This window comes from Ursus maritimus, unplaced genomic scaffold, assembly GCF_017311325.1.
Source record: "Ursus maritimus isolate PB19 unplaced genomic scaffold, ASM1731132v1 scaffold_10, whole genome shotgun sequence".
NCBI lineage: Eukaryota > Metazoa > Chordata > Mammalia > Carnivora > Ursidae > Ursus > Ursus maritimus.
Window position 1 is genome coordinate 715,052 of NW_024423344.1, and position 23,427 is coordinate 738,478.

Genomic DNA, 23,427 nt, shown 5'->3' on the forward strand with positions numbered 1-23,427 from the left:
GATCCCGGCGTTATGGGATCAAGCCCCACATCAGGCTCCCTACTGGGAGCCTGCTTCTTCCTCTCCCACTCCCCCTGCTTGTGTTCCCTCTCTCGCTGGCTCTCTATCAAATAAATAAATAAAATCTTTAAAAAAAAAAATACAGATTCTGAACTTAATCACGTCTGCAAAGACTTTTTTTTTCCAAATAAGATCATGGGCTCCAGGAATTAGGCTGTGGACATATCTGTTGGGGCCACCATTCATCCGACTACATGTCCTCATTCCTCACCTTCAGTAGCTGTGGGGCTCCTACCCTTCCTGTTTACTGTGTCCCCCATACCTCTTGCAGACATCACAGGCATGAGGATGATGCCCCCCTGCTAACTGAGCATCCTCCCAGGGGAGCACCATGAGGCCTGGGGGTCCGCACTCACTGTTTCACCAAGCCTAGAGCAGGCCCTTACTCACTGGTGGTTTACTTTTTAATAACAGCACAGAAGTCTTAGAGCAGGTCTTTGTGCTGGGGGCCAGCTCTCAGCCAGGGACAGGCAGAAAGTAAGATGCAAACTATTTATTCACTTCATTGTGACTTCCACTGCTAAAGAAGCCTTTGAGTGTAATTCTTTCAAGTTCCTCAGAGAAGCCAAAACACTTAGGCTCACCAGTAGTGGAGGGCTTTATGAAAGACAATTGGGTCCACGTTTTGCTCATCAGCTGTGTTTACCCATTGGATGTGAATGGTATCTAGTGTTAAGTGATACTGGAGGAGAGAGGACCCCTCATATTGTGCTGGTGGAAGAACCTGTGGGTAAAGGCTTTTCAGATGGCAGTTTGGTAGAGTTTCTTAGCATTTAAAATGTTCTTCTTGAGTCACCATCCTAGGGTCTGAAGTGGTCACTGTGATGCTGCTGGGGACATCTTAGGCACAACTTTGCCTGGATGTTATAGCAGGGGAGTTTGTAAAGTGAGTTTATAAAATAACAGTAATTAAAGCAAGAAAGGAGTGGGACATGTCCACTGTAGTGCCTTGTGTATCGCACAGGTAATATCCTGAGGACCCACAGGGAGCCTTGGATTTGAGGCGTGGTACAGTGCTTAAAGGGATATTTATGCATCTTTTATTTGACTTTTTTAGGAAGAAATCAGTTCTTGTATGGTTTTGAAATGTGAAGGACAAGAGAGGTGACAGATGTGGGCGCGGGCTTTGGTGTGTACCATTTGGAGCATGTCCTCTGGCCAGAGAGCAGTGGCCCAGAGAGAGTAGAGGGACTTTGTGGTCAGGAAAAGCCCTGTGTCATGTCTGCAACTGATGTTCATATTCTAGTGTCCTCAATATTCAGAAATATTAACATGTGGCGTATCCAGGTTAAGGGCATGAGAGATCTGTGCCCTGTTTTTGCAACTTTTATGTAAACATGACATTTCAAAATAAAAGTTATAGAAGTTTTAAAGGAATTACTGGTAATCTTATTGGGTAACAACATAACATTGGAGTTCCTTTAGAAAATGTTCTTAGTTTTTAGACAATGAAGTATTTAGGGGTGAAATATCAGCCTGATACTTGCTTGAATGCCTCAGCAGAGGGGGAAAAAGCTGAAGCAAAATACTAATTGTCACATTTAGGTGATGCAGACAGGGTTTGTTACAGTATTCTTTCTACTTTGATATATGTTTTAAGTTTTTCACAGTAAAGGATTAAAAGGAAGATAATTACAAATGCCTCCTGTTGTTATTAAAGCATTTTTCATATCTTTAAGTTATTAAAAATCTTCAAGTAAAAAGGTTGAGGTGTGAAAATAAAAGGGAACCTCCTTTACAATAAAGTTGGAAAGCCAGCAGGGATTGATCTCACGCCCTATCGCTCCTTAAACTCCTCAATTGCAGACCCAAGTGGAAGAGAAACCTTGTCAGTCCCTGCTACTTTAGCTGCTACTCTAGTATCTGGCAACAGCCCAGCCGATGAGAGACAGTCAACTCAGCCAATGAAAAGCCGCTATACTTTGAACTCCCAGTTTACTCTAATGGACTTTTTGCTTATAACAGCCCTCCCAGCGTCTCCCTTTCCTCTGTAAAAGAGCATTCCTCTCTTTTGTTCTCTGGTCTTGTCTATGGTTTTTCCCTACCATGCTTGTCTTGGATTGCAGTTCTCTGCTATTGCCAAATAAACGCGGTTTTTTTGCTGGTCAAACAACTGCCGGTTTTATTTTTAAAGTTAACAAAGGAGATGGGCCGACCATTAGTGGTGGTTGAAAGCCATTGAGAGTTAGGGCCAAGGGGTCGTGGTAAAAAAAGAGGAAAGAGAATGTGCTCATGTACAAAAAAAAGTGAAAATTCAAGCATAGTATGAGATCCATTTTAGGCATTGGTTCACCAAACTGACTGCAGTGAACATCTTGCCCACTATCCCTTATTCTTTCCCTACGGTACACTCCTAGAAGTGAAATTTCTGATCCAAGGAGATGCGCAAGTCTAAGCCTTTTGATATTTACTACCAGGAAGGTTATAGCAGGAGACCATTTTTATCAGATTGGCAAAGATGAAGAAGGTTCAATATGGTTCATAAAGGTGTGGGGAGTTGAGCTTTATACAATAGATACAAAAGTTTGCGGGGAAATTTTATAATTTCTACTTTGATCCAGTAGCCAGAGCTAGGAATGCGGCCAACCTGCACACCACGTACACAGTGGTCACCGTGCAAGGTTCTGTACCATTGTTTGTAGCAGCGAAAGCCCGGAAACAGCCTGGGTGTCCATGAGCAGCACTGAAGTTACATAAATTAGGGTGTATCCACGGAGTGGAATACTGTAGCCACTGGGCACCTCCAGATAAAGTGTGGAATAAAAAGCATGGTGACATGCCATATGTGATATGCTGCCAGTGTGCAGAAGGAAGGGGGAGGGCCTTGTGCTGGTGTATCAACTGCATTATCTCCAGGAGGGTAAACATTCAACTGGTGCCTTGCAGGAGGGAATGGTGCACTGGGGATCCAGGGAAGAGGGAGAATTTAGTCCTTCTGTGTGTAGACATTTCATTTACTTGTTGGCCACTTTTGTGAGCTCCCTTCTGGGTTCTCTGCCCAGTTTTCTTTGGCATGCAGGGAAGGCACTTTGATTTTGTCTGATTGCCTTCAAGAGTTTGAAGATGTAAATACTTCTCCAATACTGACACTTCTTTAAATTACAAAAGTAACACACCTTACGTTTTAAAAAAATGACAGAAATGCACAGTGAAAAATAAACCACCTTACTCCTGTCTGTGCCCCCAACAATCCCACCCTGCTGCCCAGAAGCTATGGACTATTGACTTAAAAAAATATATATGGCCAGATGTTTCCTCTTCATGGTATTTTTTTGGCCCAAAAATCATGCTGCATACACCATTCTGAAGCTTCCTGTCTTTCCGTTTAATGATCTCTTTCAGCTACCTCTAGGTTATGAAGGATATCCAGTATATGTGGGTCCACCTCCTATTTAATGCCTGCACATTCAAGTTATTTTCTATTTTTACTACCAGAAAACTTGCTTCAAGATCGTCATTGAACATACCTCTGTGTATACTTATGCAAGTATATCTGATGAATAAATTCCTGTGAGTGGAATTTTGTCTTTAAAATGATGATAGATGCTGCTGAGTTGTCCTCCAGGAGACTGTCCTGGCTACTGTCAGTAGATCTCGGTGCGTTTCTGAGTCCTTGCTGACACTGGGTACTATCAGACTTTTCATCTTGGCCAAGCTCTAGGTGCAAAATGGTTCCCCAGCTGAATTTCTATTTCTTTAATTATGAGGGAGATTGTGCTGCTTTGGCCATTTGTATGTGTGTGTTTTCTCTGAACTGTTTGCTCTCTTTCTCTATAGAAATGATTGTTCACCTCTATATTGATTGATTTAAATATTTTAACTGTGCAAAATTTGAAACATGCAAGAGCAGAGAGGCCCATACAGTGAGTCCATGAGCCCGCCTCAGTGTTGAGCAGTCTGCTTTCCTTCATAGCCCCGTCTACTCCCTATGTCCACTTACTTGTTTATTTTGAAGCAAATCCTTGACGTCATGTCATTTCATCCATGAATATCTCTGTAGAGATCTCCAAAAGATAAGCACTCAACAAGAATAACAATACCATTATCACACCAATTATTCCAAATATATATTTTATATATTATATATTCCAAATATATTATTTCAAATATCCAGTTAGTGTTGAGTTTTCCCTGATTACAGTATGTTAGTTTGAACTACGATCCAAATGAGGTCCATTCGTTACAAATGATTGAAAAGTCACTTGTCATTCTTTTTAAATAGCTTTATTGAGATACAATTCACATATCACACAGTTCACCCATTCAGGGTACACAATTAAGAAATATATACAATTGGGGCGCCTGGGTAGCGCAGTCGTTAAGCGTCTGCCTTCGGCTCAGGGCGTGATCCCGGCGTTCTGGGATCGAGCCCCACATCAGGCTCCTCCGCTATGAGCCTGCTTCTTCCTCTCCCACTCCCCCTGCTGTGTTCCCGCTCTCGCTGGCTGGCTGTCACATAAATAAATAAAATCTTTAAAATATATATATATACACACACAATTAAACTTTTTTATCATCTTCACAGGATTGTGCAACCATTGCTACGATCTAATTTTAGAACATTTTTCTCCCTCCTAAAAGGAACCCCGTACCCATTAGCTGTCACTTCCCATTCCCCTCCAGCCATCCCTCCACCGTCAGGCCCTTGCAACCACTAATCTACTTTTGGTCCATAGACTTGCGTATTCTGGACATTTCGTACGAATAGAATCATACAATATGTGGTGTTTTTTGACTGCCTTCTTTTACTTAGCAGTGCATTTTCAAAGTTGATCCCTGTGGTAGCATGCATCAGTACTTCATTTCTTTTTACTGCTGAGTAATAGTCCATTGTATGGATATACCACATTTTATTTATCCATTTATCAATTTATTCAACTTGGGTTGTTTCCACTTTGGGGCCGTTATGCATAATGCTGCCATAAGTATTTGTCTATACATCCTAATTCTCTTTTAACCTATAGGATTCTCTCTCTTTTTTTCAATGTTTTCTTTGCAATTTATTCAATTAAGAAACTGGTTTATTTGTCTTACAGAGTTTCCAAAGTCTGAATGTCTGTGATCTTGTCCCTGTTGTGTCATTAAACATTTTTCTTTGCCCTTCTATTTCCTCTGAATTAACATTTAGATCTAAAGGCTCAATCAGGTACAGGTTTAAATTTTGGTGTTGGAAATACTTGGTGGAGTGTTGTGTTCTTTTACCAGGAGGATGATAATGTGTGGGTATCTTTTTGTGATGGTAGCAGACATTAATATCATTGCTTAGCTCTATTAATTCAATAGGGGTTTGGAACTTGGTGCCTATTTTTCAAGAAATTAATAGATTTTTTTTGCATTACAGTTTCAAATTCATTTTTGCTGCACTATGGGAAAGTGATTTCTGTATGTATATGTGTGATGTGTGTATGTGTATATTATATTTCAACTGGATACCTTATTAAATTTTCTTGTAAGCACTTATGGCTTTTCATAAGATTTTCTAGAACTTTCTAGCTGATTATGCCATGTGCCAGTTACACAGTATTTTTGACAGACCCCCGCTCTTTCGTTCTCCTTGCCACAGTGCATTGGCTAGGACTTCAGATTACCGGGTAGCAGCAGCAGCAACAGCAGCAGCATGAGATGCCCTCTGCCCTTGCTTTTGGTCTTGTTACAGGAATCCTTCCAGAGGTGTTCATACTTGCCCAGACATAGATGTGCACTTAACTGCTCTCTGGTTTTATAATTGAGTGGCAGAAGCCGATGGAGAAGATCCATACCTCCCTTTGGTTGTGATGCCGTGGGCTCTGCATTCAGCACCCACAGAAGAGCCCTAAGCTATGCAGGACTCCAGCCAGACTAAGCTTAAAAGAACGTGGCTAGTTGGTCTTTTTGAAATAAAGTGCCACACACAGAGGTGTGTGTGGGCTGAGCTAAAGTTGGGTTTGGAAGCTGCAAGCCAAGGATGCAGGGCGACCTGACCAGAGGCCCCAGGATGCTACCAGCATCACTGTCAGAGCATTTGTTTGCCTAGAGCTTACAGCAGTTGGAGCTGTTGGCACAGAGAGCCCAGGACTGAGTTTATTTCCTCCAAAGGCATGTACTAGCATCTGGGGCTCACTCTGGGTGATGAAGATATCCAGGCTCTGCCCTGGAAGAAGTGGGGCTGGTTGATATGAACATTTTAAGGATGTCATTTTTTAAAGATGAGGAAGAGGGCTTTCCCCCTCCTTCTATGAAGCAGAACAACAGGGCAGCTCCCAGGGGTAGAAACCAGCCTCCACAGAGAGGTCATGTGGGTTGGCAGCAGGACTGAGAAACGGTAGGTAGGGTGGCTTTCTCCTTGGGCTGTGTTCCCCCAGCTCTAAGCTGCCGCTTTTTTTCCCCCAGAAAGGGACCAGGAGGGATCCTCAATTCAGAACACTGGAATCCAGAACCCTGGAGAAGAGTTAGAGGAGACTAACAAAAGCCCTTGCAAAGGTAGTTAGCTGCAGTCACTGGTGGGCACGAGCTGCCCCTATTGGAGACAGTGTCATCTTTCTTGTTCGCCAAGCACCACATTTGTGGATGAACCAACAGGTCAGCCCACCCCGCCTGCATGTTCTTAACAAGAGCAGTGGGAGAATTTTTTCAAATGTCTTCAGCCCTTTTTCAGTCTATCAAAAAAGGAAGCCAGAGAAGAACTGTACAGTAGTACTGTCAATAGTTTCAAAGTATTTCCCAACAAGCTCACTGGGTTAAGGTGGTATCTATGTTTCTCCATTATAAAGTTACAATTTTTCCCTTTGCAATATTGGCTCAGCCTGGGTTCCTCACAGCATTAAGAAGGCTTACCCAAGCACCTTCCAGCACCCAGTTCACTTGCCTCTGTTGAGTGAGCACTCTGAGCTGGCAAACAGATTGGCATGTGGCATGTGGGCATTGGCGTACTTAGGATCTTCAAGGGCAGTGCCCACTGCTCCCACTTCATGGGATTGGCACTAATAGGGTGAATAAAAAGGACCCTAGCAGCAGCAAATTCCATTGTAAGAACATGGCATGCAATTCTCTGGGAGAAGAGAGGTAGGACAGGCAGGGCTACTGGAGGAACTCTCATGGGTCTTCCCATCCCCCACACCCAGCCTGAGTTGAGTAGATTGCAAGCCAGGAGCATTTGGATATCTGAAGAGACCTAGAAGGATAGTCAGTGGGGCAGGCAAATTAAACAATGAGAGGAGGGCATGGAGTAAGGGTGAACATGCAACCAAAAATACAGCAAATCCAGGGGGAAGCATGACAGGGGGGCCACAGCCTGAGCCATTCTGTTCATAAGCCATAAGATTTTGAACCAGATAGAAAGATCCCCAAATAGGCAGACATGCAGACCCTTGGCTAGACAGACTTCTGGATGGACAAAATCCCAGGGAGATAGACTCCAGAGGGACAGACAGCCAAATGGACAGATTCTTGAACAAATGGGAAGATCCCCAGCCAGACATCCAGAAAGATTTGTGGTCAGACATATGGACACCTCCCGGTACCAGCCAATTAGTAGGTGATCCCAGCCAACCAAAATACAATCCCTCCAGGACAGTCAGACCCCCCCCCCATAGACAAATAGACATTACCCCAGCAGAGAGATATCCCACCTACCCAGTCAAGTAGCCAACCAGCCCTCAGCTTGACAGGCTTACCTCCTGCCAGTAAGACAGACCCCAGCCTGTGAGAAAGCCAGGCCCTTAGCAAGATAAACATCACCCTGAAAAGCCAGGTGGACAGGTAGATACTGGACAAACAGACCCTCAGTCACTAGTCAGAAGATCCCCAGCTACCCAGACCCCAGCTTCTGGGTCAGCCTTCCTGCCTCCCAGTCACTACCACAGATGATATGGATGGACCAATGACCCTTCAATGTTGCATCTGCTCCTGAGGTACCGCCAGTTTCCAGTGACCTTTGACCTCCAATGACATCCACTAACACCAGGGTCCACAAAGACCTTTCATCATCCCACAGTGACTCTTCCATGTTTACTCTGGTATCCACTAGTCCCTAATGACTGTCATTAGTATCCATGAGTACTCAGAAACTAAAGAGTGCCCATGACTCCTCCATTGAACATCCATATCTTCTCCAAGTTCCCTGAAACTTCTGTATCCCACCTCCCTGAGTCTCCAAAAACCCATGATTTCATCTACAAAATCTCAGTGATTTCATTGACATACACTATAGTGCACTAAATAGGAGCCCTCAATGACCCTTCCTTCTTTGGATCCCTCAATTACTTAAACTACCACTCCAAATCCCGATAGCCCTTCAGCGACTTTCATTGTCTTTCACTGACCTCCAATGACTGCCATTAACATCTGATGACAGTTGCCCATGAACGTCCAAAGAATTCTCACTGACCTCCAATGAATTCATTATAAGCGCCCATCCACAGAGACCACTACTGACCATCTTTGAACTCTTAGAGATGAAACTAATAACCACTGAGTCCATGGTGACCTCGCCTAACCCCTCAATAAAGGAAACATCCCCACTGATCATCCACTTTGACTTCCGTCACTTAAACCTGGGTCAGTAAAGCACACAGCCTCAGGCCACACACACACACAAATGTTTTGTGACACATGAAAATTACATGAAATTAAAATTTCAGTGTCCACAAATAGTTTTATTGGAATATAGCCACACTCATTTCTTTACATGTGGCCTATGGCTGCTTTCACAATGCCCTGGGGGAGCTGAGTAGCTGGGACAGACACCAGAGACAGCAAAGCCAAAAACCAAAGCCTTTTGAAAAGAGTTTGCCCATCCCTAACTCAAACAACACTCTAATAACCCATAATTAATTAAATCCACAACCTGAACCAATGACCTTGTTGCCCCCTCAATCACTTAAAGTACACCTCACCCCATTGGTTAACCTTTGATACTTTAACGACCTAAAACTGGACTCCACAGACACCCCCTCCAGTCGGACACCCCCAGAAATTCCTTCCATGATCCCTGGAGCCCCGCTGGGTGAGGGGTGGGCTGGCCAATTTACCGAGGCAGGATCCCTAGGCTCCTCTCAGCTTTCTCCAGCCTCCCCTTGGTGACCCCGGGAACTGGGTCACCAAATTGTCCTCTTGGCCTTTTCCTGCCCATTTTCTGAAGGTGAGGGTGTGGAGACAGCAAGAAAGAGAGAAGCTTTTTGAAAGCCTTGAGATCTTTCCCACTGGAACCCACTTTTGACGGCCTCAGTTCTGTTTCCCTGCAGGTTTATGCGGGATGAGAACCTTAAATTCAGAAAGGATCCTGGCGCCCCCAGCTCCTCCTAGCCCGATCCAGAAAAAGGAACCTCAGGAAATACAGAGGTACAGAAACATCCGCTTCCATTCGGTCTTTCTCACAGCAGGGGTGCCCGGGTGTCATTTTCCCCCCGCGGCAACCTCAGCAACCTCCCTTGACCTTCCTCTGGGCCCTGCCGCCGGAGCGCACAGTGAGGGACGCCCCCAACCCAGGGTCCTCGAGGCAGGGTCGCAGCTCAATCTCGGCGACCATCTCCACTCACAGCTGCCGCGCCGCCACTCTGGCTCGGAGCCCAGTCTATCTCTCAGGGGGATTGGACGTGGGAGGCCGGGCGAGGACGCAAGGCCATCTACCCAACGCGGGCCCTTGGAGGAAGGTTGGCCCCGGGCGAGGATCCTGGGACTAAGCAGGAGAAAGTGTCCAGGGGATTGTGCGGACTCAGCCAACATGCCTGGCGCCCATAAAAAGGGAAGCACCAGCGCTGGACTCAGTTCCCAGGCCCAGCGGGAGAGGACTTGGGGCTCCGGCTGCGCCCGGGTCCGGGAGCCTGTGGGAGGCACAGGGAGAGAGGGAGATAGTCATTGGCCGAGGGGCGCGCCCTGCCGCCTGTTGCGCGCTTCCATTGGGTCGCAAGATCGGAGGCAGGGCCTCCGCAGCCCGCCTCCGCCTCCCGCTTTCTTGCTACTAGCTAGCTAGCCTCGCGGAGCGCAACAGCTGGACTGGACTTGTGGGGCGCACAGCGTCATGAGCCGCAACTTGGACGCTGCGCGGAGCTTCTTGGAGCAGTTGGACGCGCGAGGCGGCCGGGAAAGGGCGGTCCTTGCCGGCGAGTTCAGCGTAAGTGGGCGAGAGTGGCCAAGCCAAATCGCGCGCTCCGGCTCCTGGTCCTGGACTGTCCGGATGTCTGTCCTGTGCACCCTGCCGCGCTTTGCCTATCTCCCTCTCTCCCAATCTCTCTCAGTCTCTCTCTCTCTCTCTCTCTCTCTCTCTCTCTCTCTCTCTCTCTCTCTCTCCATTTCGGCGTCCAAGGGTGTCTCCTCGCCTCAAGGTCTATTTTTCTCACCCCAGCACCTCTCTGTCACTCTTAACCCCGTCTCTGTCCTCATCTTCTGCCTGCAGAGCCCCAGAGGGCGAAGTCCACGGCCGGGTTGGGCGGTGCCGCACACGCCCTTGGGTCCCCTGTGCCCTCATCCAGCTCCCGGAACGGTCCCGCTGCTGGGTCGGGCTGGAGAAGCCGGCGCAACAAGGGAAGGCAGGCGCTCACTTGCTCTGGACACCTGTCACCAGGGGCCTCTCCAGGCGCCCCGGTGATCACTTCTGTGATCATGTGGAAGAAGGGTCTAGGGGAAGAGGAACCAAGAAGCCCTGCTGAGGGTGGGGGGAAGAGGGGATGGTGGTGTGGATGCCGGACTCTAATAGGCGCTGTGATGTAGGGTACTTTACCCGGGTCCTCTGGCGTCAGTTTTTCCTTGGGTAAAACGCGACCGTTAATGACTAAACTGGCGTGAGGAACTGGTGTGGGTAAAAAAGAGCTTACACATCTTGAGCGCTCACTTTGTAGGATCCTTTGTCACTAATTATAAATGCGCTAAACATTACAATGCCGTGATGCAAGCCATGTGTAAGGAATACTAATGCAGCGTCGTAGGCTTTGGTAGGTGTTACTATCTTCTGATTATGAATAGCTGATGATGGTGGTAATACAAATTATAATAATGTAACAGTAATAAAGTATCTGTACTATTTTGTTACATAAGTAATGTTATACATTATAATCATATACATTGGATATTGTCATATACCATACATCATCATGTTCGTTATATTACATACATATTATGTTACAATTATCGTTTACAATACAATGTAGCACAGATTGAGTGTTTAGGGGGTAGATGCTGAGAGGTTTGAGAGCAACCCTCACTGTTCCACTTCCTGGGTGGGACTTTCAGCAAGTCAATCAACCATGTTGTGCCTCAGCTTTCTTACCTACACAGTGGGGACATCGATAATAGTACTAGCTTCGGGGTGACCTTGTAATGATTCAATGTTGTTAGCACAGAGCCTGGCACAGAGGAGTGGCTCTGAGTTGCTATTACTATTGTATCACTACAATTACCCAGGCACCATGCTATCGAAGAGTCTGCATTCACCTCTCACAGGCCATGTACTTTGCATCCCTACAAGTGCCTCTGTGCCCCAGAACTCTGACCTAGCTCCTCTCTTTCTCTCTCCTCCCTCTCCTGGTCAGGACATCCAGGCCTGCTCAGCTGCGTGGAAGACTGACCGTGTGTGCTCCACTGAGGCTGGCAGTCTGCCAGGGAACGTGAGGAAGAACCGCTACAAAGATGTGCTGCCGTGTAAGTCGGGGGCTTCCGGAAGGAGTCTGTGAGGCTCTGCACACATCCTCCACCCCATGGCAGTCCAGTCCACCCCACTATGCTCCCAGTGCACTCCCTCTCAGATCCTTGCAGTGGCTGCATTTCTCCTGAGCAGCTTACAAGTGCACCCAGGTGGGATCCCTGCTGGGTGTGCAATAACCCTGCTGGCTTTCATCCAGGAAGCCATCAGGGCCTTGATGCTCCTCTCACCCCAAAGCACTTTTCTCACCTCTCCCGCTGGCAGATGATCAGACACGAGTGATCCTTTCCCTGCTCCAGGAAGAGGGACATGGCGACTACATCAATGGCAACTTCATCCGGGTCAGGCTGGGAGTCAGGGAAGGGGCGGACATGGTGGGGGTGACAGCAAGATCTTGGTGGTGAACTTAGCCTTTACCAGGGCACAGACGGAAGCCAGGCCTACATCGCCACACAAGGACCCCTGCCTCACACCTTGCTAGACTTCTGGCGCCTGGTCTGGGAGTTTGGGGTCAAGGTCAGCCTTAGGGTAGGGTGAGGTGGGGCTAACATTCTGAGTCCTCCCTTGGCCTTGTTTCTCCAATTCTCTAACCCAAATCACTCCCCTCTCCCCTTACCCTTCTTGTCCAGGTGATCCTGATGGCATGTCGAGAAATGGAGAATGGGCGGGTAGGTGTCCTTATCTAGAATACATTTCCTTGTGCAGGAAGGAGGCAGGAGATATCTTGTTAGCACCTCCCTAATCTCAAGTCTGAAAGGCCCAATTCTTGGAGTGGCTCCACTATTACTCTAATTTTTTGTTGAACTTTTCCCTTTTATTTATGGTGCTCATCCCTGAAATGTTCACAACCCCTTTACTGCTGGTCTTCCCAACCCAAGTCTGCACCATAGACCATTAGGCCCTATACTGAGCTGTCCTGGTATAGCTCTGATCTCTGTGTTTGCCTCTCTCCTTTATTCACTCCACTCTAGACATTTTGGCCTTTGCTGTTCCTCAGATGTGCCAGGGATGGCACTGTGCCTTGGCTTTTCCCTCTGCCTGGAACATTCTTTGCTTGCTCTACTACCACCTTCAGATCTTTGTTCAAACACTACTTTCTCCATGAGACCTTCCTGGATCTTACACCATTTAAAACTCCCAGCGCTCCCACTCTCCTTCCTGTGTCCTATTTTCCTTCGCAGTTCTTACCACTTCTAGCATACAAGGTAATCTACTCATTGTTTATTCTCCCTCTCCTTGAATGGAAGATAAGTCCAGATCTTTGTTTTGCCTATTAGCATAAATTCGTCACTCAATAAATGCATGGCAACATTGAAGGCACATGGTTTCTACATTCTGGCCTATTCAATAGACAGGGTTGAGAAGTGGGGTAAGTACTGGCCGAGGATGACTGGCTGATCATGGAGTCTGTACAATCTGTAGTGATGCCCCTTTTTCATTCCTGATTTTGGTAATTTGTGGTCTGCCTGTCCATCTGTCCCATGTCAGTCTGGCTAGAGTAAAGATGAACAAACATTAGCTATTGTACTAGGTCTGTCTTGCTGCCCATTTTTTGTAAATAAAACATATTAGAATATAGCCACACTCCTATGTTTGTATATAGTATATATACATATATGCCACAATGCCAGAATGGCAGAATTCATGCCGCAATGGCAGAATTCAGTAGTTGCAAGTTGGGTAGATTGAATGGCTCACAAAGTGTGAAATATATTATCTGGCCCTTTATAGAAAATGCTAGTCATCTCTGGGCTAGAGGTTTGTCAGTTGTTGTTGTTATTTTTTAAAGAACCAGCTTTGGCTTTTATTCATTTTCTCTATTTTTTTTCCATTTCTTATTTCATTAATAACTTTTTATCTTTTTCATTTCCTTTCTAATGGTTATTTAGGTTTAACTTGCTCCTATTTTTCTAGTTTCTTAAACTTATATCATTGATTTGAGATTTTTCTTTTTTCATATATAAGCATTTAATGTTATTCATTTTTCTCTAAGCACTGCTTTAGCTACATCTCATAAACTTGATAAGTTGTATCTTCTTTCTCAAGTAGTTCAAAATATTTTCTAATTTCCCTTGTGATTTTTTCTTTGACTCATGGTATTTGACCATGGTTATACTTAGTTTCAAATATTTGAGGACTTTCCCATATATCTTCCTGTTATTAATTTTTAGTTAATTCTACTGTGGTCAAAGAACAAATTTATATGATTTCAATCCTTTTACATATAGTGAGACTTGTTTTATGGCTATGAATATGACCTATCTTGGTAAATAATCTGCGTACACTTGAAAAGAATGTGTATTTTGCTTTTGTTGAGTGAAGTGTTCTATAAATATCAATTCAGTCAAATTGTGTCTTTTTTGAAAGACACTTTAATATTTTTTATTTTTACTGTATTTTATAAATCTTTACTAATTTCTTCTCTCTAAATGTTTTATCAATTGCTGAGAGAGGAGTGACGAAATCTCCAACTATTCTATAACTGCCAATTAGGACAAATATTATTCAAATCTTGTTGTTCGTATGACTTTTTAGGGGGTCTACTTGCCTTGTTATTTGCTGAAATGATATTGAAATCTCTAATTTTAAAATTATCTGTCTTTTCAGTTCTGTCAGTTTCTGCTTCAGCTATTTTGGAACTCTGTAATTGAGTGCCTATACAGTTAGGATTATGTCTTCCTGATGAATCAGTCCCTTTTCCAATATGTAAGGTTCCTTTCTATCTCTGGTAATATTCTGTTTCTGAAGTGTACTGTGATATTAATATAGCCATTTAAATTGTGCTAGAGTGTGCATCTCTTTTTCCATTCTTTTACTTTTTATCTATGTTCATCTTTATTTTTAAAGTGTCTTGTAGGTGGCATATTGTAGGGACTTACTTTTTTATTTAATCTGACAATCTCTGCCTTTAATTGGAGTATTTATTTGTTAATATATTATCAATAATGTTGAGTCTAAATCTACTATCTTTGTTTTCTATTTATTCCATCTGTTCTTTGTCCTTTTATTCTTTTCTGTCTTCTTTCAGATTGAGAATTTTAAAATTATTTATTTATTTATTTATTTGAGAGAGAGAGCACAAGTGGGGGAGAGAGGCAGAGGGAGAGGGAGAAGCAGACTCCCCACTGAGCACGGGCCTGACATGGGACTCGATTCCAGAACCCCAAGACCATGACCTGAGCCAAAGGCGGACACTTAACTGACTGAGCCACCCAGGTGCCCCCAGATTGAGAATTTTTATGAATCCATTTCATAGTCATTATTTACTTATTAGTTATACCTCTTTGTATTATGTGCTTAGTCTGGCTTTAGGGTTTACCAGTTATATCTTTAACTTAATCACAGTCTACACTCAAATAATATTATACCATTTCATTTAAAACATAAGAACTTTATACTAGCATATTTTAAATTTCCCATTCCATGCTTTATGTTATTGTTGCCATAGGTTTTAATTCTAAATATGATGCACTATTATTTTTGCTTTAGATTGTCTTTTTCTCATTTTTTTAATAAGATAAGTGTACTCTTAATCCCCTTCACCTATTTTACCCATTCCCCACCCCCACCTTTCCTCCGGTAACCACCTATTTATTCTCTGTAATTAATAGTCTGTTTTTCGGTTTCTCTCTTTTTTTTCTTCATTTATTTGTTTTGTTTCTTAAGTTCCACATATGAGTGAGATCATATGGTATTTGTCTTTCTCCAACTGATTTATTTCACTTAGTATTATACCCTCTAGATCCATCCATGTTGCAAATGGCAAGATTTCATTCTATATTCCATTGTGTATGTGTGTGTGTGTGTGTGTGTATATATATATATTCACATCTTCTTTATCCATTCATCTATTGATGGACACTGGGCTGCTTCCATAATTTGGCTATTGTAAATAATGCAGCAATAAACACAGGGGTGCATATATCCTTTTGAATTAGTGTTTGAGTATTCTTTGGATAAATACCAGGTAGTGCAATTGCTGGATCATAGGGTAGTTCCATTTTTAATTTTTTGAGGAACCTCCATACTGTTTTCCAGAGTGGCTGAACCAGTTTGCATTCCCACCAACAGTGCACAGTGGTTCTTTTTTCTCCACATCCTCGCCAACACTTGATGCTTCTTGTATTTTTGATTTTAGCCATTCTGACAGGTGTGAGGTGATATCTCATTGTGTTTTGATTTGCAGTTCCCTGATGATGAGAGATGTTGAGTAAGCATCCTTTCATGTGTCTGTTGGCCATTTGGATGTCTTCTTTGGAGAAATGTCTGTTTGTGTCTTTTGTCCATTTTTTAATTGGATTATTTGGTGTTTGGCTGTTGAGTTGAATCAGTTCTTTATTTATTTTGTATACTAACCCTTTATCAGGTATGTCATTTGCAAACATCTTCTCCATTCAGTAGGTCATTTTTTAGTTTTATTGTTTGTTTCCTTTGTATGCAAAGGCTTTTTATTTTGCCACGGCAATCAGATAAGAAAAGGAAATACCATCCAAATTGGTAAGCAAGAAGTAAAACTTTCACTATTTGCAGATGACATGATACTATATATAGAAAACCCTAAAGACTACACGAAATAATTACTGAAATGGATAAATGAATTGAGTAAGGTCACAGTATACAAAATCAATGTACAGAAATCTGTTGCATTTCTATACACTAATAATGAAGCAGCAGAACAAGAAATTAAAACAATCCAATTTATAATTGCACCAAAGATAATAAAATACCTAGGAAAAAACTTAACCAAGGAAGTGAAAAACCTATACACTGAAAACTATAAAACACTGATGAAAAAAATTGAAGATGACACAAATAAATGGAAAGATAGTCCATGCTCATGGATTGGAAGAAGAAATATTGTTAAAATGTCCATACTATCCAAAGCAACCTACAGATTTAATGCAATCCCTATCAAAATACCAACAGCATTTTTCACAGAACTAGAACAAAGAATCCTAAAATTTGTGTGGAACCACAAAAGACCCCGAATAGCCAAAGCAATCTTGAAAAAGAAATATAAAGCTGGAGATACCACAATTCCAGATTTTAAGTTATACTACAGAGCTGTAGTAATCAAAACAGTATGATACTGGCACAAAAACAGACACATAGATCAATGGAATAGGATAGAAAGCCCAGAAATAAACCCATGATTATGAGGTCAATTAAACTATTAATCTTCAATAAAGGAGGCAAAAATATGCTATGGGAAAAAGCGTCTCTTCAATAAATAGTGCTGGGAAAACTGGATATCTACATGCGAAAAAGAGAAAGAAAAGAAAGAGAAGGAGAGAGGAAGAAAGAGAGAAAAAGAAAGAAAGAAAGAAAGAAAGAAAGAAAGAGAAAGAAAGAAAGAAAAGAAAGAGAAAGAAATAAAGAAACTGGACCACTTTCTTACACCACACACACACAAAAACTCATAATGGATTAAAGACCTAAATGTGAGACCCAAAACCATAAAAATCCTAGAAGAGAGTACAGGCAGTAATTTCTCTGGCATTGGTCATAGCATCCTTCTCGATATGTCTTCTGAGGCAAAGGAAACAAAAGCAAAAATAAACTTTTGGGACTGAATCAAAATAAACAATCTCTTTTTAAAAATAGCTTTATCAAGATGCAATTTATCCATTTAAAGTGTGCAATTCAATTGTTTTTAGTATATTCCTCAGTTAAGCAGCCATCAGTGCAATAAATTTTACATCTTCATTTCCCCACAAAGAAATCCTATATCCATTGGCAGTCACTCCCCATTTCTCTATTTTAGGTAACCCCTACTTTATTTTTGGTCCCTATAGGTTTGACTACTCTGGACTTTTCATGTAAACTGAATCATATGATATGTTGTCTTTGTGACTGAGTCCTTTCACTTAGCATGGTTTTAAAATTCATGCATATTATAGCATGTGTCACTGTTAAGTCCTTTTTGTTGTTGAACAGTATTCCATTGAATGGATCTACTACATTTTACTTACTCATTTATTGCTTTATGGAATGTGAGTTGCTTCCACTTTTTGGCTAGTATGAATAATGCTGCTATGAACACTTACGTGCAAGTTTTTGTGTAGAAGTATGTTTTCAGTTCTCTTGGTTACGTACATAGAAGTGGAATTGCTACATCATATGGTAACTCCTTTCTTAATATTTTGAGGAACTGTCAAACTGTTTTCCACAGCTACATCATTTTACCTTCCAATCAGCAGTGTATGAGGATTCAAATTCTTCACATCCTCACCAACACTTGTTGTCTGTCTTTATTTTCAACACTTGTTATTTTTTTCACCACTTGTTATTTGTCTGTCTTTTCCCCTTTGAATGATCTTGTTATCCTTGTTGAAAAAGCAATTGACTATAAATGTAAGTTTTTATTTCTGGACTTTCAATTCTATTCAATTGATTGGTAGGTCTATCTTTGTACCAGTAGTATACATTTTTTATTATTGTAACTTCATAGTAAGTTTTGAAGTCAGGAAATGTGAGTCCTCCAAGTTTCTTTTTTTTTTTTTCAAGATTGTTTCAACTTTTTGTGCAGAAAAGAGTAATATAGCAGGCTTATGATTTAATAAAAGACCTTCTTCCTAGGTTGGATCTTGCCTGGAAATTGGATTTCTAATAAAAGCGGCTCACTATGCTTGAACTGTTTATATAAACAGTATGGTTTATTTGAACACCTGCCTTCCTTCTGGGAGTCTGAAGTTTTAGTACATGCTAGACTTTTTTGGATTTGTGGGTTTGTGGTTTCATCAAATTTGGAAAAATTCCCAGCAATTATTTTTGCAAATATAGTTTCTGTTCTCCCCTCTCTCCTCTTCTTCTTCTGGACTCCAAGTACACATACATTAGATCATTTGGTATATTTCCACAGGTAACTGATTCTTTGTTCATTTTTTCCCAGTAATTTTTTCTTTTTTTCATTTTAAATAGATTCTACTGCTATGTCTTTGTGTTCACTGATCTTTTTTTCTGTGTCTAATCTGCTATTAGTGAATTTTTTATTTCCTGTATTTTATTTTTCCTCTCTAGAAGTTCCATTTCGGTATTTTCTCCATCTTTTGTTTCACTTTCATTTTATTCATGTTTTCTTTTTCCATCTTCAAGTATATTTAAAATATTTTTTAAAAAACTGTTTAAAGGTCTTTGTCTACTTCTTTCTTCATCCCTATTGGATTTTCTATTCACTTATTTTTCTCCTGGTTATAGATCATGTTTTCTTGTTTCTTTGTATGTCTAGTAAGTTTTTCTTGGGTGCTTGACATTTTTAATTTTGTAGATAACTGTTGGATTTTATTGTCCTACTTTAAAGAGTCTTTAAAGAGACTTTTTCTGGAAGGCGGTTAAGGTACTTTTGGATGTTTGATCATTTTAAGGTTTGTTTTAAAGCCTTTGTAGGACAGGTCTAGAGTAGCCTTTATTCTAGAACTAATTTCATTCTACTTCTAACATGTGGTCCTTCTTGGTTCCCTATTGAATGCCTTTACAGTCAGTCGGATCTCTCCACTCTGGCTGGAGGAATGTAAATTATTTCTATCCCATTATGAACATTATAGGAAATATTCATCTTATAGGTTCTTAGTTACTGTTCTTTCATGGGAAGTTATTCTTGCCTGGCTTCATGGAATTTCATGATGCTCAGATTATTATTCAGCTAATAATATTCAAGGGGACCATATGCACACTTCTGAACTTTTTAACTCTTGTTTGCATAGCTCTGTTCTTTCTAAGACTCTGCCCTTCAAATTCTAGCTGCTTTGGCCTCCCTGAGCCATGATCTCTGGCTCCTAAACTCAGTGGGATCATTGGACTCTCCATGTCCTGCAGCCTGGTGACTGCCTCTAGGCAGTAAGCTGGGCAGTCATAACATTTGACCCATGTGTTTCCCTTTGTTCAGTGATCACAATCCTGCAATACCTGCGGTCCACTGTCTGAAAATAGTGGCTCATATGTTCTGTCCAGTTTTTTTAATTGCTTACAGTATGAGAATATTCTGGCCTGTCTTCCTCCTGCATAGTCAGAAGCACAAGTCTCCACTGTGTCTGTGTGTGTTTAATCTGACAAGGCTCTGCCAGCTGGCCTGCATGATAGCTACAGCTATCTGTACTTCCACCAGCAATGCCTGAGGTGTCCTGTGGGGGTGTGGATATATTGAGCTGGAACTCTAAAGCAGACTACTGCTCTTCACTCCCTGCCTTTTCTCCCTTGCCTCACAGAAAAAATGTGAGCGTTACTGGGCCCAAGAACAGGAACCACTACAGATTGGGCTTTTCTGCATTACCCTGGTGAGCTGGGGCAGAGGTGGGAACAGTGTTTTATGAAGTCTTGGATGTTGTGGGAGGTTTCCCAGAAGATTCTCAGGGAAGCTTTTGGGCTGGGCCTGAAAGGATGAATAGTTTTCCCACAGTCCCCTCACACTGCAAGGAACTCTCTGGTATTAGCCTGCAAATAGTCAGGACTCAATATATTCATTGATTTTGCATTTTAACTATGATCATAGTTATCTCTGTTATATAAATGTACCTGGTTAGGTTCTTAAAATCCCTATTTCACTTAGCATTTCATAACTCAGGAAAATCTCTTACCTCAAGTCAAATATAGTTGGTACATAATAAGTACAATAAAACTCTTGTTGTAGAACAAATCTTTTTTTTTTTCCCACTATAAATGAGCTTGTTGGGGTTTTTAATCATAGTTCTTTCTCCCCTCTATCAAATGTTTGCTTCAGGAAAGCCATGGGGGATGTTTGAGCTGAATGAATTTTTAAAATATGTTTGACTTTGATTTTTTAATCAGAAATGCTTTATTTTCTGCAAATGTCTTTTGGGACCTGTGGTCTTTGTTCTCCTCTCTCTTCCCACCTGGCCCACATCCTCAGACAAGGGAGACATGGCTGAATTCAGACATCATGCTCAGGACCCTCCGGGTTACTTTTCAGAAGGTACTTAAAGGGGAGGAGGAGGCTCCCATATGGGGAGAGCTGTTTTCTGTCTGTTTTCTCATTTGTAAAATGGGCATTAGCAATAGCACCTATCTCCTCAGTTATTATCTGTTGGATTTAAATGGAAGATGTTTAGAACTGGGCCTGACATGCCGTAGGTGCTCAGTAAATGCTTTCTTATTATTTGCCGCTCTTTTCCTGTGTTTCAGGAATGTCGTTCTGTGTACCAGCTGCAATATATGTCCTGGCCAGACAGAGGAGTCCCTAGCAATCCTGAACATGTGCTCACCATGGTGGAGGAAGCCCGTCGCCTCCAGGGATCTGGCCCCAGCCCCCTCTGTGTCCATTGCAGGTTTAAGGAATGGGTTTTATGGGGGTCTCGTGAGACAGAGATGACTGGGAGTGGGGAGGGAGGTTGGGAGGCCAGTAAAGGCCTTGAAGCCAGTGTCACAGTTTGAGTGCCTCTTTTGAAAAACCTGAAGCCATGCTGCATCAGCTGAAATTTAGCATTTATTGAGTGCAGACTGCTTGCTGGAGAGTAAACACAGAGTTGATGCTCAACAAATGTAAGCAATTAAAAAGTTTTTTTCCTTTAAATTGTAATCTGGGGATTCTGAGAATCAAAAGGTGCTGCAGGGTATCCTCCATTAGGACCCTTACTCCCAACCTCAAATGCCCCATATAAAAGCGGTTGTGGGCAGGTCCTGACCAAGCTTACGCTTATTCTTGCTTGTCAGCGCGGGTTGTGGGCGAACAGGTGTCCTGTGCACTGTGGATTATGTGAGACAGTTGCTCCTGACCCAGGTATGAATAGGGCATATGTGTGCTTATGTACAGTGCAGGTCCCATGCCCACTAGGTCCTGCTCATGTACCCTCTCTGCCCCAGATGATCCCACCTAACTTCAGCCTCTTCAACGTGGTCCTGGAGATGAGAAAGCAACGGCCTGCAGCTGTGCAAACAGAGGTAAGAGCCTCAGTCTCCTCAATCCAAGGACACGTCCCTCCTCTTGTCTTCCCTTTTTGATGATTCCTCTTCCCCCAGGAGCAGTACAGGTTCCTATACCACACGGTGGCTCAGATGTTCTTCTCAGCACTCCAAAACACCAGCCCCTTGTACCAGAATTTCAAGGAGGTACCAACGCCCCCTTCCTACTCTCTTCCTGTCCACCATCAATACCCTCAGAGACCAGGACCCAGAGCAGAAGTCTTTGGCTACCATCACTGCAGCATCTAGCCCATGGACTCCTTCTGGGAGCAGGGACTGACTATGATATCCACCTTTGTCCTCCTTGCTACCTTATCAGACTGTTCCTTTTAAGCTTACCCACCCCTGAGTCCATGGTCACCTCCATCAGGGGTCTGACCAGTTTCCTCCAAGTCTCATACCCTTCCCCTCCTGTCTTTCGCCAGAATTGTGCTCCAGTCTACGATGACGCCCTCTCTCTCCAGACTTCCCAGACCCTTCCCACCACACCTCGCCCACATGGCGAAGTCCTCAGGTACTCAGCTCCATCTCTTCATTCTTCCCTTTCCAATTTCTCATGCTCAGAGGCTAACCCTTTCCTCGCCCTTGAAAACACCAGCCCTTCCTTGCTGTCGTTTACCAAATATTCACTGGCTGTTTGAACTGAGTCGGGGAACCTGCCCCAAGATGACACTTTGATCCCAGAGATCTCATTGCCTAGGCCTGGCTAGCCCCTATGTTAGCGCTTTCTTTGCTTCCCTAGCCATTAATTTAGCAAATAGTTCTTGAAGCCACCCACTTGTCAGGCCTCATGTCAGGTGCTGGGGACAGAGTCAACCTTCCTTTGCAGCAGATTTCACCCCCTCGTCCTTGAGACTAGCTCTCCATTTTGAGGCTATCCCTCCCTCCCCTTTAAACACCACTTCCTCATTCTTACATTCAGACATGTACACAGAAATGACCACCCCTCAGTATCAATACCCCGCCCCATTCACCTGCCAGGCTGTCTCCTTCCCTTCACCCACCTAAGTTGCCAGGCGCTCGAAACACAGAACCGAGATCCCCTCATCTAGAGACCCCTCCCCCTCTCCTCTGAGACCTATCCGCCCGCTCTCTCCGACCTGCTAGCAGCCTTGGGCGGAAAGGAAGCCAGCGGTTTGCGAGCTAGGCGCGCTCCCCACCCCCTCCCTCCCTTGGCTCAGTCGCTTCACTTCCTCCCCGCCCTCCCCACCCGCAGAAGCATCTCGGTGCCCGGGCCCCGGGCCCTCGCCATGGCCGACACGTACGCGGTGGTGCAGAAGCGCGGGGCGCCCGCGGGCACCGGGGCGGGGGCGCGGGGGCGCGGCGCGGAGGAGGAGCCGCTCTACAGCCAGGTGACGCCGCGCTCTCGGCGGCCGCAGGCGCACGCGGAGGACGCGCGTGGGTTGCTGCCCGGCGGCGGTGAGTCCGGGCAGGCCGGGGCGCGAGGCGGGAGGGCCGGCAGCCACCTGCGCCTTGTTCAGACCCAGTCTTGCTGGCGGCCTCGAGGACCCCCACCCCTCAGTTCGGCCCGGTCAGGGCCTAAGCTGACGTACGTGCCTTGCTGGCCACGCCTCTGGGACTGTTGCCCAGCTCCGCTCACGGCCGGAAGTGTGCCAGGCCCAGCCTTGGGCTCAAGGCCGGTCCGTTTCTCTGGCGATGCTCGCTAGTCCAGGCGGACGGGTCCCTTTCCGCTTCTCCCCCTCCTGCTGCCCTCACCGCCCTGGCCCCCAGCCTGCCAGCTCAGGCCCCGGGCGCATGGAGGATGCGGTACTGCCCCGATGGGTTCCGGAGCTCCGTGGGGCCGCCTGAGTCGATCCGTGGGGGGGGGGGGGGGGGGG

The 23,427-nt window shown here is 44.0% G+C and overlaps 1 protein-coding gene across 6 annotated transcripts in view; it reads left to right on the forward strand.

The window, feature by feature from the left end:
* The first annotated feature begins 9,999 nt into the window (after positions 1-9,999).
* Positions 10,000-23,427, forward strand: part of PTPN18 (protein tyrosine phosphatase non-receptor type 18) — a 15,620-nt gene continuing 2,192 nt past the window's right edge. Inside the window, exons 1-13 of one of the 6 annotated variants that reach the window (XM_040621093.1) lie at positions 10,000-10,150; positions 11,565-11,673; positions 11,939-12,015; positions 12,095-12,190; positions 12,304-12,342; positions 19,879-19,947; positions 20,541-20,603; positions 20,813-20,955; positions 21,341-21,407; positions 21,491-21,568; positions 21,647-21,736; positions 22,015-22,103; positions 22,806-23,008. In XM_040621093.1, the coding sequence (XP_040477027.1) occupies positions 10,058-10,150; positions 11,565-11,673; positions 11,939-12,015; positions 12,095-12,190; positions 12,304-12,342; positions 19,879-19,947; positions 20,541-20,603; positions 20,813-20,955; positions 21,341-21,407; positions 21,491-21,568; positions 21,647-21,736; positions 22,015-22,103; positions 22,806-23,008 (1,216 nt within the window). In that variant the 5' untranslated portion in view covers positions 10,000-10,057. Of the gene's footprint in view, positions 10,151-10,247; positions 11,674-11,938; positions 12,016-12,094; positions 12,191-12,303; positions 12,343-19,878; positions 19,948-20,540; positions 20,604-20,812; positions 20,956-21,340; positions 21,408-21,490; positions 21,569-21,646; positions 21,737-22,014; positions 22,104-22,805; positions 23,009-23,427 lie in introns of those variants that run through there. The other 5 variants (XM_040621102.1, XM_040621084.1, XM_040621089.1 and 2 more) reach the window with 5 other exon arrangements.